This window comes from Rhincodon typus, chromosome 28 (assembly GCF_021869965.1).
Source record: "Rhincodon typus isolate 14 chromosome 28, sRhiTyp1.1, whole genome shotgun sequence".
In the NCBI taxonomy this organism is placed as follows: Eukaryota; Metazoa; Chordata; class Chondrichthyes; order Orectolobiformes; family Rhincodontidae; genus Rhincodon; species Rhincodon typus.
In genome coordinates this window covers 37,328,822-37,347,563 of record NC_063359.1, presented here as the reverse complement: position 1 = coordinate 37,347,563, position 18,742 = coordinate 37,328,822, and the positions used below count along the sequence as shown (strand labels likewise).

Here is an 18,742-nt window from a genome sequence, read left to right as displayed (position 1 = left end):
GTGTGTGTGTGTTCTGAAGAAGGGTCCCGGCCCAAAATGTCAACTTTCCTGCTCCTCTGATGCTGCCTGGCCTGCTGTGCTCCTCCACACTGTGTTGTCTCCAACTCCAACATCTGCAGTTCTTACTATCTCTGTCTGTGTATGTGTGCCTGTGTGTGTGAGTGCATGTGTCTGTGTGTGTGTGAGAGTATGTGTGCGTGTGTCTGTCTGTATTTGTGTATGTGCGTGTGTGCGCATGCACATGCGGGTGTATGTTTGGGCTGCGTGTGTGTGTGTAGGGGGGGCTGTATGTGTATGCGTGTGTGGGCTGTGTGTGTATTTGTGCACGTGTGTGTGTGGGCTGCATATGTGTCTATGAGCATGCACGTATGTATGTGCATGTATGCACATGTATGGACTGTGTATGTGTGTGTGCTTGTGTGTGTGTGTGCTGTGTATGTGCGTGCGTGTGTGTGTGTATGTGCGCCCACGTGTGTTTGTGTGTGTGGGCTGTGTGTGCGTGCATATGCGTGTGTGTGCATGTACGTATGTGAGTGTGTGTGTGTGAGAGTGTGACTGTGTGTGTGTGCGCTTTGAGGGGGGTTCGCAAGTATCTGCTGCCCTTGTCCTTTCAGATGGAAATGGGTTTGGAAGGTGCTGCCTGAGGATCTTTGGTGAGTTTCTGCAGTGCATCTTGTAGATAGTACACACTGCTGCTACTGAGCATCGGTGGTGGAGGGAGTGGATGTGAAAGGTGTTGGATGTTTTACCAATCAAGTGGATGGTGTCAAGCTTCTTGAGTGTTGTTGGGGCTGCACACATCCAGGCAAGTGGGGAGTATTCCATCACACTCCTGACTTGCACCTTGTAGATGGTGGGAAGGCTCTGGGGAGTCGGGGTGAGTCACTCGCTGCAGTATTCCTAGCTTTTGATCTACTTTTGTAGCCACTGTGTTTATAGACAGTGGGTCCAATTCAGTTTGTGGTCAACAGTAACCCTCAGGATGTTGATAGTGGGGTCCCAATAATCGTAATGCCATTGACAGTCACTGTTTGGATAACCACCTTGTTCAGGAACCAACCAGAAAATCAGTGACTTCCTGCTACCAGCAATCAGATCAGATCCAAACCGAACCTCCCAAGCTATACCCTCCACAGCTGCCTGCTCCAGGGGGTTGCCCAGAATTCTGCCCATTATCAGCGTGGTATTCGAGGAGCTTGCTCTGTATATATTGACTCTTGCGCTTTCTATATCACAATAGTGACCACACTTCAACGGTACTTCATCGACCGTGAAGCACTTTGAGATGTACAGTGGCCACGAGAGGTGCTGTGTGAATGAAAGGCAGGTGAAATGTAGGGACGGAGGAGCGGGGAGATGTGGGGGTGAAGGAGGGAGAGTTAACCAAACAGCCAGGTTTGTGATGCACAGTGACACTAACAGCGTGGGTTCAATACCTGCACTGGCTGAAGTTACCATGAAGGATTCCCCTTCCCAACCTCTCCCCTTGCCCGAGGCGTGCTGACCCTCAGGTTAAACCACCACCAGTCCTTTCTCTCTCTCTCTCTCTCTCTTTCTCTCTCATGACAGAAAACCAGAGGTCACATGACACCAGATTGTAGTCCAACAGGCTTATTTGAAATCACAAGCTTTCGGAGCGCTGCCCCTTCACCTGACAGAGGGGCAGCGCCCCAAAAGTGTGTGATTTCAATAAAACCTGTTGGTCTATAGCCTGGTGTCATGTGACTTCTGACCTTGTCCACCCCCAGTCCATAAGACCATAAGACATAGGAGCAGAAATTAGGCCATTCAGGCCATCGAGTCTGCTCCGCCACTCAATCATGGCTGATAAGTTACTCAACTGCATTCTCTCACTTTCTGCCCGTAACCCTTGATCCCCTTGATAATAAAGAACCTATCTATCTCAGTCTTAAATGTACTCAATGACCTGCCTCCACAGCCTTCTGTAGCAGTGAATTCCATAGATTCATCACTCTCTGGCTGAAGATGTTTCTCCTTATCTCCGTTCTAAAAGGTCTTCCCTTTACTCTAAGGCTGTAGTCCAACACCGATACCTCTATATCATGGCTCCCATGAGTGTGACTCTGGCAATTTTGCCTTTAGACTTCAAAAGTGACTTCACTGGTTATGAAACATTTTGAGATATTTAGTGGTTGCGAACAGTGTTATTTAATGCAGGTTCTTTTATTCAGTAACTGGTCCAACTGACAAATTTTTAGGTCACCCACAGAACTTAAAATTGTGTTAAAAGCACTTTGGAAAATATGGCTGACGTTAAATAGCACAGATGCTCACATTCCATGAAACTTGCTGTTTTTCAAATGATATTAAATTGCCATAAAAATGACTGGCACTCAATTAAGAGTCCTCAGAGTATGGATGACTCTGAAATAGTCAAGACAATTGTCACATGATTGATTGGAAGGAGTTAGCTTGCAAGCTGACAGGAGAATGTGGAAATCATAAAGAGACTGGCTCAGAGATTTATTACAATTCTCGGTTGCCATGATCAGGAACTGTTCTATATTCCTGAATGAACATCCCACCATATTTCACATTCGAAGTTTGTAGGCAGTGCTCCAGAGGAAAGCCTGGCGCAGGGAACTCTTCATAATTTAACACTTGAAAATCTCTGCAAATGCAGTCAATGAGTGGGCCACAAATTCCCAATTGCAGAAGCAGTGGAAGCCAAGATCTTTGATTTTATTTATCGCCGTCACATTTACTGGGGAGCAGTGTAAAGTGTTGTCTTATGTGCTATACAGGCAGATCGTACTGTACAAAGTGCATCAGAGTAATAGGACAGAGTGCAGGAAACAGCGCTACAGTGGTTGAGAAGATGCAGAGAGAGACTGACGTTAACATGAAAGAGGTCCATTCAAAAGTCTGATAACAGCGGGGAAGAAGTTGGTCTTGAATCTGTGCGTGCATTCAAACTTTTATACCTTCTGTCCAACAGAAGAAGGTGGAAGAGAGTATAATCGGGGTGGGAGGGGTCATTGATGATGCTGGTTGCTTTCCCAAGGCAGTAGATGGAGTGAATGGATAGGAGGCTGGTTTGTGTGATGGGCTGGGCTGGTTTCACAGCTCTGTGTAGTTTCTTTCGGTCTTGGTTGCCATACCACGCTGTGTTGCACCCAGATAGGATGCTTTCTGTAAGTGTGTTTGGGGACATGCTGTATTTCCCTAGCCTCCTGAGGAACTAGAGGTGTCATTGTGCTTTGTCGACCACAGTGTCAACGTGGGAGGACCAGGGCAGGTTGTTGGTGATCGTCACTCCCAGGAACTTGAAAGCTCTTGACCCATAACCACCTCAGCACCATTGACAGGAACGTACCCCCCTTTGGCCATCATAGCTGGATTTGCTTCCACAATTATAACAATAGGACTAGAAATACTGAAGCCACTCCTTCATCGGACATTTCATGTTAGTTTGCGCAGCAATGGTGAGGGTTCCTTTCACAAATATAATTTCAGGAGACCATGTAAAAACGTACCTAACTAAAAGACCCACTGGGTTATCTGCTTTGCTGCATTGCATCGTGTGCCAAATTAAAATTATTTTTCCTTCCTTTGAGGTGCAGTCCCTGAATGTCACAGTCAAAGAATGACCAAACATACTACATAATAAATGAGAACATCTGGAGTTTGAGTGCAGTGTTTCCCAGATTACAACAGCAACTGCAGTTCAGAAAGCAGTGACTGGAAAGCACTTAGGGCTGTCTGGGAAAATCTCGAATAAAGTCAGGTCTTTCTTCTCTTCAGAGAGTTAAAATATGGAGAACTGTTCTATGGTGAGTGCATGAGGCAAGAATTAAAGAACACAACTGGAGATGTTCAGAAACACAGCATTAAAAAGCATAAACACCAAACATCACCTGACTCAAAATATCCATCTTTCAAAGCTGAAGGTTATAGGGATGATAAAGGAAATATCAGCCATATGCTGTCCCGAAAGCTAGTACTGTATACAGGTAGAGCAGGTAATAGGGAACACAAATGGAATTTTGGCATTTATTGCTAAAGGAACAGAGTATAAAAGTAGGGAAATATTGCTGTAATTGTATAAGGCACTAGTGAAGTATTGTGTACAGGTTTGGTCCCCTCTCTTGAGAAATTTATTAGAGGCAGTTCAGAGGAGGGTGATTAGATTGATTCCAGAGATGAGGGGCTTGTTTTATGAACAGAGATTGAGAGTACATGTCTATATTCTCTGCGGTTTTGCAGAATGAGTGGAGATCTAATTGAGGGATATAATATGCTTAAGGGGGTTGTCGAGGTAGACGGAGAGAGGATGTGTTCTATTGTGGGGCATAGTTTTAGGATAAGGAGGAGCAGATTTAAAACAGAGATGAGGAGAGATTACTTCCCTTAAAGAGTTGTGAATTCACTCCCTCAGAGTGTGGTGGATGCTGGGACATTGAGTAAGTTTAAGGAGGAGATAGACAGATTTTTAATTAGTAACAGGATTGAGAGGTTATGGAGGGCAGGCAGGAATGTGGGGTTGAATGGCCTACTCCTGTTCCAATATTCTCATGTATAAGAGTTTGGAAATGGGAGTTTTGCTAAAAGGCTGGCAAATATAACAACCAATGTTCATGAAAGATGAATGGGATCAGCAAAAATAAATAAAGGGACAGGTTGTGATTAAAATGCCAAATTCTGAATTTCTGGAATCTGCGAAGGCAAGGATTAAGCCCCAAGCCAAGGCAGGAACAGGGCCAAGGAGCTTGGGTAGAGTCCAGCTCTGATAGAATTCCATCCCATCCACAGTTTTTCTTTCAATTCCAACATGGAGGCCAACAGCTAGTGTGGCTCTCACAGTGTGCACAGGTCACTGCTCATCTGGGAGCAAACAGTTCTTAAAAGATCCACAGTCAAATGTTTCCTGTAGATCATCACTGGATATTATGAGCATATCAGGGTTTTGCTTCGATATTTATTTTTGTTTTGCAAAAGCCACTCATGGAAGGAAGCCTTTGATCCATTGCACCAGGGTGTAACACTTAAACAGGAAGATAAAGGGCACCAAGGCATTAAGACCATAATAAGACCATTAGAAATCGGAGCAGGAATAGGCAGGCCATTCAGCCCTTTGAGCCTGCTCCACTATTCAATAGGATCATGGCTGATCCGACATTCCTTATGTCCACATTCCTGTCCTTTCCCCGTAATCCTTGATTCCTCGATCAATCAAGAATCTATCTCAGCCTTAAATATAAACAAGGACACTGCTCCCACAGCTCTCGGTGACAAGGAGTACCTAAGACTCTCAACCATCTGAGAGAAGAAATTCCTCCTCATCTCAGTCTTAAATTGGTGCCCCTTTAATCTGATACAATGCTGTCTGGTCTGAGACCCTCCCATGAGGGGAAACATCCTCCCAGCATTTACCCTGTCAAGCCCCTCAGAATCCTGTACGTTTCACCTCTATTTCTTCTAATTGTCTAGTATCGAGGGGTTCCCATGTATCTGCTGCCCTTGTCCTTCTAGATAGAAGTGGTCGTGGGTTTGGAAGGTGCTGTCTGAGGATTTTTGGTGAGTTTCTGCAGTGCATCTTGTAGATAATGCACACTGCTGCTACTGAGCGTCGGTGGGGGAGGGAGTGAATGTTCATGGATGTGGTGCCAATCAGGCGGCTGCTTTGTCCTGGATGGTGCCAAGTGTTGTTGGGACTGCACCCATCCAGGCAAGTGGGGAGTATTCCATCACCCGCCTGGCTTGAGCCTCGTAGATGGTGGACAGGCTTTGGGAAGTCAGGAGGGGAGTTACTCTCTGCATTATTCCTTGCCTCTGACCTACCCTTGCAGCCATTGTGTTTATATAATGAGTCCAGTTCAGTTTCTAGACCAGGAGGTTGAAAGCAGGGGATTCAGTGATGGTTACTCCGTTGAATGTCAAAGGGTGATGGTTGGGTTGTCTTTTATTGGAGATGGTCATTGCCTGGCATTTATGTAGCTCGAATGTTCCTTGCTAGTTGTCAGCCCAAGCCTGGATATTGTCCAGATCTTGTTGCATTTGAACATGGACTGCTTCAGTTTCTGAGGAGTCCCGAATGGTGCTGAACATTGTGCAATGATCGGCGAACATCCCCAGATCTGACCTTACGATGGAGGGAAGGTCATTGATGAAGCAGCTCAAGATGGTGGGGCCTCGGGCACATAAAATGAAAACTGACTGTTCTGCTCACGCCCCAAAATCTCTGTTGTCTATCCCACATGATTTGTTTTTAACAGTCACTCAGACAAAAAGACAAGGGGCTTTAAATTTCGGGGTTTATTGGCACTGCTCTTCAACTTAGCATTTCCTGGTCGCAGAGAAGGGGATAAAGATATAAGGTGGGGGGAGGGGGACTGTTAAAATCTTCCAGCAAAACCCTACTCATCTGAGCGAGACTTGTAAACCTGAAGTCATTTTAAATTGGAAGAAGTGCTCTTTGCTTAGTTCCTCAAGTCAGCTGAATTGATTGCAGACTTCAAGAGCGGTTAAACATATTTAATCTAATGGCTCAAAGGCTTCCTGTAGCACTCTTGGCTCCATGCTGATAGGTTGGGCAACCTTGAAGTACTTTGGCCAACAGCACTTTCACATTCATATCCGAGGATTCACTGGTGATGGACTGCAATCTGTCATCATTTTACACAGTGAAACCAGGCCTTTTAATCGCGTTAATGGTTGTGTTGTTTCTCTCTGATCAGCCACAGAGCAGTCCGGAGGAACGAGCTACATTGTCTTTGTGAGCAGAAAGCGTCTTCTCTAAGAAACGTGTACACTTCAGTCGGCCAACGGCTTAGAGATTCCTGTTGGCAACTAAAGCCTGAAGGAGAGGTCACGGCGATGACAGCAACAACGCAGGTCACAAAGACGCTGGGGAGAAGACCCTCAATCAGACTCAGAAACCAGCCCAGCTCTGTCCAGAAATTGTCCCAGCTCCCACAGAAACACAAAAAATAGGAGCAGGTGGAGGCTATTCGGCCCCTCAACACTGCTCCATGATTCCCCATATTCGTGGCTGATCATCCAACTCAGTCCCCCGTTTGCACTTCCACCCCACAACCCTTCAGCCCTAAGAACTGTATCTAACTCCTTCTTGAAAACGTTCAATCGTTTCCTCAATCGTTTTCTGTGACAGAGAATTTTACAGGCTCACCACACACTCTGTGGGTGAAGGCATTTCCTTTCATCTCAGTTCTAAAGGGCGCACCCCATATCCTTAAACTGTGCCCACTGTTTCTGGACTCCTTGGTCATTTGGAACATCCTTACTGTGTTTACCTGTCTGTTAGAATTTTATAGAGTTCTGTGAGATCTCCCCCTTCATTCTCCAAAACTCCAGTGAGGATAGTCCTAACCAATCCAGTCTCTCTCCATGCTTCAGTCTTGCCATCCCAGGAATCAGTTTGGGAAACTCTTGCTGCACTCCCTCCATCGCCAGAGCATCCTTCCTCAGATGAGGAAGACCAGAACTGCACACGATATTTCAGGTGTGGTCTCACCGAGGCTAATCGCTGCTCATTCCGAGCGTGGGCCGGATTTTTACATGGATTGCTCTCCGCTTGTTGGCGACTGGCCGAACGCGATGGCAGCATGTGCTCACCGCAGCCACACACGCACGGTCCAGTCCCAGCGCTGGCATCATATCCGTGGGCGCACGCAGGAGAACTGGCATCGGCTCCGCTCTGCACTACCTCCCCACCCCAGCTTTGGCAGACTCGACGGGTGTAATGGCCTATTTCTGCTCCTGTGTTTTATGGACCTGTGTGCCCGCTGCCCTCTTGGTAAGGTGCTGTCAGAGGAACCTCAGTGAGCTGCCGCAGTGTATTCTGTATGCGATATACTTCAGTGGTGGAGGGAGTGGATGCTTGCAGATGTGGTGCCAGTCAAGCGGGCTGCTTTGTCCTGGATGGTGTCAAGCTTCTCGAGTGTTGTTGGTGCTGCCCCCTTCCAGGGCAAGTGAGGAGTATTCCATCACACTCCTGATTTGTATAATGGAGTGCAGTTTCCAAAGTTAGAAATTTGATTTAGATTCAATTTGTGCGCAGGCTAGGTGGATTGGCCATGCTAAAGTGCCTGCAGTGTTCAAGGATGTGTAGGTTATGGGGGTTATAGGGGGGTGAGTTATAGGGGGAAGGGTCTGGGTGGGATGCCCTGAGTGTCGGTGTGGACTTGTTGGGCCGAAGGGCCGGTTTCCACACTGTAGGGATTCCATGATTCTACTCAGGGAGTCAATGAAACTCAAGACGCCAGACTCCAATTAAGCTTCCACATAATAATTTTCAATCAAACCTACCTCAAATCCAGTTCAGTTCATTCTTGCTTGTGATAATATAGAATAAAAGGAGAACAGGCATTACAGTTTTGAAAATGACCATCAATTTCTGTCACCTACCTTTCTACCTGGAGGCCCTGGGAGTCCAACAGCACCAGGTTGACCCACATCACCCTAGAAACAACAGAATCGAGTCTGCATGTTAGAAATATTTTCAATGCCCACACTAAAGTCTTTGTACTGCTTCCACTGATTGAATGTTGTGAGATAAAGTGAGGTAATGTTGCAATCAATGCTGTTATTAACAGCAGAGCGAACATCAATATCAGAACAGCATCCATCAAAAAATTTTATATCACCCACAGACTTGTAAACAAACACATATGTGCTGTTGCATCAACATCAAATATCTTTGAGCTTCAGCCCAAGATCATACTGGCCAAGATTTTAACTCACTCAAACCCATTCACTGAGAGGGTTACCATCCAGCCCCATTTTGGTACAGACGGGAAATACACTTTACCAAGAAAAAAGCTCCTCGTTTTTTCATATCTTTTACACCCGGAGATTTAGGGATAAGGAGAGTGCAAACAGAGGTACACGCTCCCGAAACCAGCAGCTTGGGGGCTGCTGCCTTACTTGATTTTAGATTTTCCCAGACTTCGAACGGGGCGCTTTGACTTTGTGGAGTCGGTGTCACTTGGAACTTCAAAGCAAACAAACCCTGCTATACGAAGAAGGGTCCCGACCCGAAACGTCAGCTTTCCTGCTCCTCTGATGCTTCCTGGCCAGCTGTGTTCATCCAGCTCCACACTGCGTTAACCCTGCTATACGTAAGATGTTCAGCTTGAGAGGATGCAGAAAAGATTTACAAGGATGTTGTCGGGATGGAGGGTTTGAGCTACAGGGAGAGGCTGAATAGGCTGGGGCTATTTTTCCTGGAATGTCAGGGGCTGAGGGGTGACCTTATAGAGGTTTATAAAATCATGAGGGGCATGGATAGGGTAAACAGACAAGGTCTTTTCTCCAGGGTAGGGGAGTCCAAAACTAGAAGGGCATAGGTTTAAGGTGAGAGGGGAAAGATTTAAAAGGGACCTAAGGGGTAACTTTTTCACACAGAGGGTGGTGTGTGTATGGAATGAGCTGCCAGAGGAAGTGGTGGAGGCTGGCACAATTACAACATTTAAAAGGCATCTGGATGTGTATATGAATAGGAAGGGTTTAGAGGGATATGGGCCAATTCCTGGCAAATGGGAATCGATTAAATTCGAATAGATGGTCAACATGGACACGCTGGACTGAAGGGTCTGTTTCCATGCTGTACGTCTCTATGACTCTATGACCAACTGCCCACCAGGCTGCACCTAGACACACTGACTGTGTAAACCCATCCTGAATCAGCAAAATAAAACAACAAACAGAGAATGATGCAGAGTACGTTCTCAAACCATGAGGTTCTCTGACAGATTTTTAGACAGCTGGTTACTCATAACAACTGGAAGGAGAAGCCATAAGAGCACGGTTTCACAACATGAAAAGTTGTGTATATTGTTGATGGTTTGGTCAATTTCCCCTCTATAAATCTTTCTTGTTTTTATTTTACTATTACTGATCTGCACTGCAAAACCATTCAATGTTTTTGTATCAGGTACACAATGTTGGATAACCACACTCCCTTCCACTTTCACTGTCAAATACTCTCAAGTCCTGTGCACCAGACAGCTACAGATTAAACCACTTTAATTACTTTCCCTCTGAGACGTTGAATGTTCTATGTATCACTCAGCACTCCTGTGCTCCTGCGCTCCAGCTCATCTACCTTTCCTGCTGCTTGAACAAGCAGCAATGTTAACACCACTCCCAAAGTACAGCAATCCTTTCCACGTTCCTTAGCTTTTAAAAAAACAGTCCTATTCCCATTTCAGTCCACAATCCAAAATGCAGAAAAATAATAAGGTACAGTCTTTACCTTGAGGAGAAATCTTTTCACTGAAAGAGTTGAAAACTTTCAGATTCTCTGCTTTAAGGAGATGTGGTTGCTCAGTCATTGAGCAGATTTAATACTAGAGACCTGTAGACTTTTGTGCACTGAGGGAGTTAATTAAGGGATATGAGAAATGGAGTGGGAAGCTGGAGTTGTAGTAGATTAGCTAGTAGTTTGTTGGCCCACCTCTGCTCTCCTTTCTTGTGTGTACACAACCTGCACATCACAGTGCAACGTCTCCCCGGTTATGCTTAATATATACTACCATTAAAGACAAATGTCATAGGAACAGGGATACGTTCACACTATCCTGACAAATCCAGCACAGTCTCTGGACTGAAATCCTGCAAAGGCTCATTTTGAACCACACTTCAAGGATAACATCAGCTCCTGGGGACTGACCACCACACCACTAGGTCACTAAAAGTGGACAATAACTGTGCAGGAATTAATAAAAGGGGAGAGTCATAGCATCCCTACAGTGTGGAAGCAGACCATTCAGCCCATCCAGTCCACAGTGACCCTCCAAAGAGCATCCCACCCAGACCCAGCCCCTTATCCTATCCCTGTGACCCTGCATTCCCCATGGCCAACCCACCTAGCCCACACACCCCTACACACTACAGGGTAATTTAGCATGGCCAATCCACCTAACCTGAATTCAATAAAAATATCTGGAATCAAGAATCTAATGATGACCGTGAATCCATTGCCGATTCTCAGAAAAACCCATCTGGTTCACTCGTGTCCTTTAGGGAAGGAAACTGCCATCCTTACCTGGTCTGGCCTACATGTGACTCCAGAACCACAGCAATGTGGTTGACTCTGAATTGCCCTCTGGGTAATTAGGGATGGGCAATAAATGCTGCCTGGCCAGCAATGTCCTCATCCCGTTAACGAATAAGGAAAAAGAAACCTGCACATCTTTGGACTGTGGGAGGAAACCCACGCAGACACGGGGAGAATGTGCAAACTCCACACAAACAGTCACCCAAGGGTGGGATTGAACCCGGGTCCCTGCTGCTGTGAGGCAGCAGTGCTAACCACTGAGCCACTGTGCCGCCCTCTTTTGAAGTAAAATGCCTCATTTAATAGCAATGTGCAGTGCCGATGGTTATCAATCCCTTTTTTTACCCTCTCAGCAAATTTTGCTTTTGGTGGTTTTCCTAGTACTGGTCATGCATAGCATCAAACACTTTCAATCTGATTTTCAATCAATCAAACCCTTAATTTTCTTCCTTTCCCTCCCAGAAATTGCTGTTTCTTATTAGAATACAGTTCCACAGAGAGTTGCTGGAGCATTTGAGATTAATAGCTACACGCTGATAGCTAGATTGCATTAATCGGAGCGCGGAAAATTCTAGAGGCGTCCACACGTGTGGAAAAGGTGGTTCCTCTTGTGGGAGAATCTACAGCTAAAGGTAACTCTTTAAAAATAAGAAACAAGGAGAAATGTTTTCTCACAGAAGATTGAGATCTTTAGGGCTCTCTTCATAGAATCATAGAATCCCTACAGTGTGAAAACAGGCTCTTCGGCCCAACAAGTCCACACCAACCCTTGGAGCATCCCACCCAGACCCATCCCCCAACAACCCACCTAATCTACAGACGCCTGAACACTATGGACAATTTTAGTTTAGTCAATCCACCTAACCTGCACATCTTTGGACTGCGGGAGGAAACCGGAGCACCCGGAGGAAACCCACGCAGACACGGGGAGAATGTGCAAACTCTACACACACAGTCGCCCGAGGGTGGAATTGAACCTGGGTCCCTGGCGCTGTGAGGTAGCAGTGCTAAGCACTGAGCCACCATGCCACCCATAAAACGAGACTTTCCAAGGCTCGCCACTCACTTCACCAGGAAGAAGGCGACACCTGGATTTGAACTCAGATCACAGAGTTCAGAAGCCAGCGCATTACACCGTGGTAACCAGAGCTTACACCAAAAAAGGTTGCATAAGCAAAGATTTTGAATGTTGTAAGGCAGAGATAGATTGATCTTTGAGAAGCAAGGAGATGAAAGGTTTTCGAGGGCGAGATGGGAATGCAGATTCACCATGATCTTATTGACAGTGGAGCAGACTGGAGGGGCTGAGTGGCCTACTCCAGCCCATAATTTACATGTCTGCATAAGTGTAAATGGCTAATGAAGGGGGTTATTGACACTGTTGTGTACTCCAGAATCATGGAGGACAGACGAGGCCCTTCGGCCCATCAAGTCTGTACTCGCTTCTGTCAATCTTCTCCGTCTGTCGCCAATCCCAGTGGCAGGATTCATACAGGGGTCAGGCAGCAAGTGTTGTTGAGAAATTGGAGAAATGCTGAGCTCATCTGGCAATCACCTGATACCTCTGGCTTCCAATAAAGGCCCAGAAGATAGGAACCAGGAGCAAGTTCCCAGCAGCTTGTTAGCTTTCCTCACTTAGCAACATCGTGACTTTTTGTCTTTTTATTCACTCACAGAATGAGGGTGTCACTGGCCAGGCAGCATTTATTGCCCATCCCTAATTGCCCAGACGGCAGTTAAGAGTCAACCACAATGCTGTGGGTCTGGACTCACAAGTAGGCCAAACCAGGTAAGGATGAGTTTCTTTCCCTAAGGGCATTAGTGAACCAGATGTTTTTTTTCCAACAATCAACTCATGGTCATCATTAGACCCTTAACTCCAGATTCTTTATTGAGTTCAAATTCCACCATCTGCCATGGTGGGATTTGAACCTGGGCTCCCAGAGCATTAGCTGAGTTTCCTGAATTAACGGTCTAGCAACAATCCCAGTAGGCCATCGCCTCCCCTCTGAATGTTACTATCCAGACTCTATTCAATCAACAGCATGGCCCAGGGGTTGAACTCAGGAACTTTTATAACCTGTGTGACCTATTGAAGCAGCTTCATGATCAACAAAATCACTGTTTCATTTCACTTCAACATTTGAGAGATTGTCAGGTTTTCTTCTTATTGAAGTGGAGTCCGTCTAAATACTGAACGTTTTTTTAAAAAGAGAACAGTAGGTTAATAATAATATTTCTTCTAAAGTACCTTACAACATGTCTCTATATTCTATAAATACAAACTGTTGCAATCTCTCTCTCCATTCTAACCTTTTGTCCATTGGGTGCTTTCCCTGGAGAAATTCCTGGTTCGCCTTTGTTTCCCTGTAAAGGTAAGAGGGTAACAGTTAACACAGGTTAGCTCTCCCATTCTGAGGATTCATGAAAATTCCTCTTGATGTTTTTTAAACACAGCTCAAGATTCATTAAATCAATTCGTGATTTGATGAGGAGTACAGAGAATTTTTACACGGATGCGTTTAATCCTCAACACTGCAAATGCTCCGATAGAAGGAATCAAAAGTTTCACTCAGTTTAGCTTCTGGGAGATTCTCACAAGGAAAAGTGAAATGTGTTATCATGATTACTGCACTCTGTCATCTGCACATAGGAATGAGAGGTCCAGTACATAGTTTGGTAGCTCATTTGGAACTTATTTCAACAGCCAGAGCGTATATATTAGAATCAATTTTATTAATATCTACATCTGTATTAATATTCATTACTATAAATGAGTAAATGTATGTCTTAGTATGATTAATTTGTATATGTGCATTTGCACTACATTGTACCTGTATAATCATATAACTAAGAATAATGCACAGATACGTAGTTGTATTAAAATACATGTACATAGTAACATTGTTACACATGTACAGTGTATCAATTACTATGATTGATACACTAATTAAAATTACTACATACATGTGCAACAATGTTACTATAGAGCTGTACATTAGTGCTACTACTTCAATGTTTATTGGTATTACTATGTACCTGTGAGTTTATGTACATGTGCATTAATATCAGTGTTAATGCACTGTCATGATTTCATGGTTATAGAGTCATAGAGTCATACAACACAGAAACAGACCCTTCAGTCCAACAGTCCATGCTGACCATTTTCCCAAACTAAACTAGGCCCACCTGCAACATCCCTCCAAACCTTCCCTATTCATGAATCATCCAAATATCTTTTAAATGTTGTAACTGAAAACATCCACCACTTTCTCAGGAAGTTCATCCCACACATGAACTACTCTCTGTATAAAAAAGTTGCCCATTGTGTCCTTTTTAAATCTTTCTACGCTCACCTTAAAAAAATATGCCCTCTACGTTTTAAACTGCCCGCCCCAGGGAAGAGACCTTTGCAATGCGCCTTATCCATACCCCTCATGATGTTACAAACCCCAATAAGGTGATTAAAAATGTACATGCTCCATTCAGAAAGCTTCTGGGTGAAATCTTCACTGGGGCAATGTAGTCAAATGGCTCCTCATCTATTGCTTGCGCACTGTGGGCTGCATCAGGCTCAGCTGGGAGCCCATGGCTTGTTTCTGAGACACTTGTTTGTAAGTTCAAAATCCCACACTGGGATTTGAGCACAGATCATCCAAGCTGCCTCTCCAGTACACCGAGGGTGTGCTCCCCTGGCAGAGGTGTTGTCTTTCTGATTTTAAACCCCATCTGCCTACCCTGGTGTATGGAACACAGATCCTTTAGCACTTCTCGAAGAAGTTGTAAGGGAGTTATTCCCACTATCCTGGTCACCAACAGGAGATGATCATATTGAGTATGCTGCATGCAAAATTAGCTGGCAAACACTTCACTACTTGTCTGCTGTGATGAGAGCTAAATATGTCTATTTGCCTATAAATGTGGATATGCAGGAATAGGCCACTCAGCCTCTGTAGCCTGCTTTGCCACAGTCATGGTTTCTGTAAAGTCACCTTGTGAAGCTGATGTCAGGGAGTATCTGCAGGTTCAAACTTCTACATTATCTTCAGAAACCCAGATAATAGGAACAGGAGTAAACCATTCAGCCCTTCGAGCCTGCTCCACCTTTCAATTATGTTCATAGCTAAGCCTGGACAATAAGTAAAGATCTGTGGAAGTGAACAAAGACCTTTCTTTCACACAGTTTCATTCAATCGCTCACCCACTGACTTTCAGAACTTGTGCCTTGCAGAGGCACAAAAATGTGGCTCTACTGTTCCATAAGATCTGATCGTGGGCTCAACTCCACTTTCCTGTCTGCCTTTGACACCCTCTTTTGGTCAAAATCTATCTTCCCCCGTCTTAAAAATACTCAGCAATACTTGTTCCACTGCTCTCTGGGGAAGAGAGTTCCACAGATTCATGATCCTCTCGAAGAAAGCCCTTCTCCTCATTTTCATCTCAAATAGGAGTTCGTTTCTGGCGAAACTGTATTCCCCGCCCCCTCAGTAATTAAAAACCAAAAGAACTGCAGATGCTGTAAATCAGGGACAAAAACAGAAGTTGCTGGAAAAGCTCAGCAGGTCTGATTTAACTCTAACGTTAAATCAGAGTTAACGTTTCAAGTCCAGTGATCGGTTCTGAGGAAGGGTCACCGGACCTGAAACGTTCACTCTGATTTTTTTTCTTCACAGATGCTGACAGACCTGCTGAGCTTTTCTAGCAACTTCCATTTTTGTTCCTCAGTAAACCTCACTCCAACAGGGGCACCCTATTGACGTTGATCCTGATAACTCCTTCTTTAATAAGGTTGACTGTTGGCGGCAGACGATGGCCAAGTGGTATCATCACTGGACTGTTACTCCAGAAACCCGTATAATGTTCTGGGGACCTGCATTTGAATTTTGCCATGGCAGACAGTGGAATTTGAATTCAATAAATATCTGGAATTAAGACTCTAATGACAACCATTGTCAGAAAACCCATCTGGTTCACTAATGTCCTTTAAGGAAGGAAACTGCCATCCTTACCTGGTCTGGCCTACATGTGACTCCAGACCCACAGCAACATGGCTGACTCTTAACTGCCCTCTGGGCAATTAGGGACGGGCAATAAATGCTGCCCCAGCCAGCGACGCCCTCATCCCGTGAATGAATAAAAGAAAATACTTCTTTGATGAACGCACCTTCTCAGTTCAACAGAGATGCTTCCGACAATTAATTAATCTATTTACAAACTTTTAGGGAAGGAAACTGCCATCCTTAATCTATTTACATACCTCTGACTGAGTGGACTCATGAATAAACGAACATTCCCACACAATGCTGACAGATCACCGGCACACAGAGGCATCTTCAAGGTCCTCAAAGCAGAAGTGCTGTAAATCACTGGGTGAATGATCGAATGAAGAAGTATGACTCTGATAGAGAGGGAAAATGGGGCCACAAGGCATACTGCTGCTGTGTGCGCGTTGTAACTCCTGCCCAGGGATCTGCCATCACGGTATACCATGCTTCGCTGCATTGTGCCACCCTCACACATCTACAGTGACACATCTGTCCACCACTCTGTGACATCTTTCATCCAACTATCACCTGGGTCGACCCCTCTCTCTGCAGTCACCACACTGCCCTCTGGAAGAGATCTCTGTAGCATTTCAGCTCTGATCAAATGGCTGAAATACCGACAATTTATCTTCTGCATGTCACTTTTCACAGTCCTTTTTGCTCTGGCAGTTTTGACCACCTCCTCATTTGTCTCATGGTCTGCATGTGGAATGTTGCGCATTTTAAAGGCCTCTATTTACTTCCACAGATCCATACGTGTTGTCCAGGCTTAGCCACAAACATACCAAATAACAGAACAGGCTCAAAAGACTGAATGGTTTATTCCTGCCCCTATTGTTTAGGTGCACTACCCTCCAGTTCACCTAACCAAGGGGCAGCGCTTCAAAAGCTTGTGATTGCAAATAAACCTGTTGGACTATAACCTGGAGACGTGTGACTTCGGACTTTATCCACCCCCAATCTGACACCGGCACCTCCACATCATGCCTATTATCTATGTTTCTGCACTGAAACAGAACATACAATCTGCAGATATTGTCCGACATCGGATTCACAAAACTAATTTACAAAAACTGGCACCTTGGTTTTCTGCGCCTTTACTTCCTAAGCTGAGTTTTTCCAACCGTTAAGCAAACAGTGGAAAATGCAAACTGACCAGCTCAACAATGGAAAGCCCTAGTCTGTATCTAATGCCAATCAGCATTATTTTGTGCTACAAAGCCTCCAGTTATGTAATGTAACTATTTACATTACAACATACATTGTGAAATATGGCTGGCTCAGGACTTGGGGGGAAAAGAAATTCTACAGGCACCAGAGACAGGAAGCTCGGAATTTCTATGGAGTTTGCATCTGGGATTATGTTCAGCATGGACTGGTTGGACCAAAAGGTCTGTTTCCATGCTGTCTCACTCTATGACACTGTGAAGCATTCCCATTATTTTTAAAGCATGGACAAACAGAATGTCACTGAAGTTTCTGGTTTTAGAAGGCACTGAACACTGCTGAGTTGTTATATCTGTCTCCCTCCATCTCCTCAATTCTTCATTCACTTCTATAAGTGTAGAACTATTGGCAATATTGACTTGGAAATGTATCGCTGCTCGTTCACTGTCGCTGGGTCAAAATCCTGGAATTCCCTCCCTAAGGGCATTGTGGGCCAATCTACAGCAAGAGGACTGCAGCAGTTCAAAAAGGCAGCTCACTCCCACCTTCTCAAGGGCAACTAGGGACAGGCAAGAAATGCTGGCCCAGCCAATGATGCTCACATCCCACAAATTAATATTAAAAATGCAATGTTAGCAGTGACACGATTTGGTTAAGATTCACCATGTGTCTGCGTGGGTTTCCTCCGGGTGCTCTGGTTTCCTCCCACAGTCCAAAGATGTGCAGGTTAGGGTGGGATTGGCCGTGCTAAATTATTCATACTGTCCAGGGGTGTGTAGGTTAGCCAGGGGAAATAGAGGGTTACAGGGATAGGGTCGGGACGGTTGAGAGTGGATGGAATTCTCTTTGGGAGGGTCATCGTGGACCTGTTGGGCTGAATGGCCTGTTTCCCCACTGTAGGAATTCTAAGGGAATCAGGGGCAGCTGTGAAACATGGATCTTTTGTTATTTCTTCCTGGCAGACTCCTTCTGTTGGTATAAGTGTACATGGTATCCACAAGTCATTTTCTGTGTCTGTGCGTGTGTGTGTGTGTCTGTGTGAGTGTGTGTCTGTGTGTGTGTGTGTGTGCGTGAGAGTGTGTGTGTGCGTGTGTGCATGTGTCTGTGTGTGTGTGTCTGTGTGCATGTGTCTGTGTGTGTGTGTCTGTGTGTGAGGGTGTGTCTGTGTGTGCGTGTGTGTGCGTGTGTGCGTGTCTGTGTCTGTGTGTGAGTGTGTGTGAGTGTGTGTCTGTGTGTGCGTGTGTGTGTGTATCTGAGCATTTGTGTGTGTTTGTCTGTGTGTGTGTGTGCATGTGTCTGTGTGTGTGTGAGCATTTGTGTCTGTGTGTTTGTGTGTGTGTGCATCTGTCTGTGTGCTTGTGTGCATCTGTGTCTATGTGTGTGTGTGCGTGAGAGTGTGTGTGTGTGTGCATCTGTGTCTGTGTGTGTGTGTGTGTGTGTGTGCATTTGTGTCTGTGTGTTTGTGTGTGTGTGCATCTGTGTCTGTGTG

General features: G+C 45.1%; 1 protein-coding gene across 1 annotated transcript in view; it reads right to left on the bottom strand.

Annotated features, from left to right (window-relative positions):
* The window catches only part of LOC109937100 (collagen alpha-1(XXVII) chain B-like), a 298,313-nt gene that overhangs the window by 171,670 nt on the left and 107,901 nt on the right, over nucleotides 1-18,742 (bottom strand). Inside the window, exons 6-7 of the mRNA XM_048613403.1 lie at nucleotides 13,355-13,408; nucleotides 8,389-8,442 (exon numbers count right to left, since the gene is read on the bottom strand). Coding sequence (XP_048469360.1) covers nucleotides 8,389-8,442; nucleotides 13,355-13,408 — 108 coding nt within the window. The remainder of the gene's footprint in view (nucleotides 1-8,388; nucleotides 8,443-13,354; nucleotides 13,409-18,742) is intronic.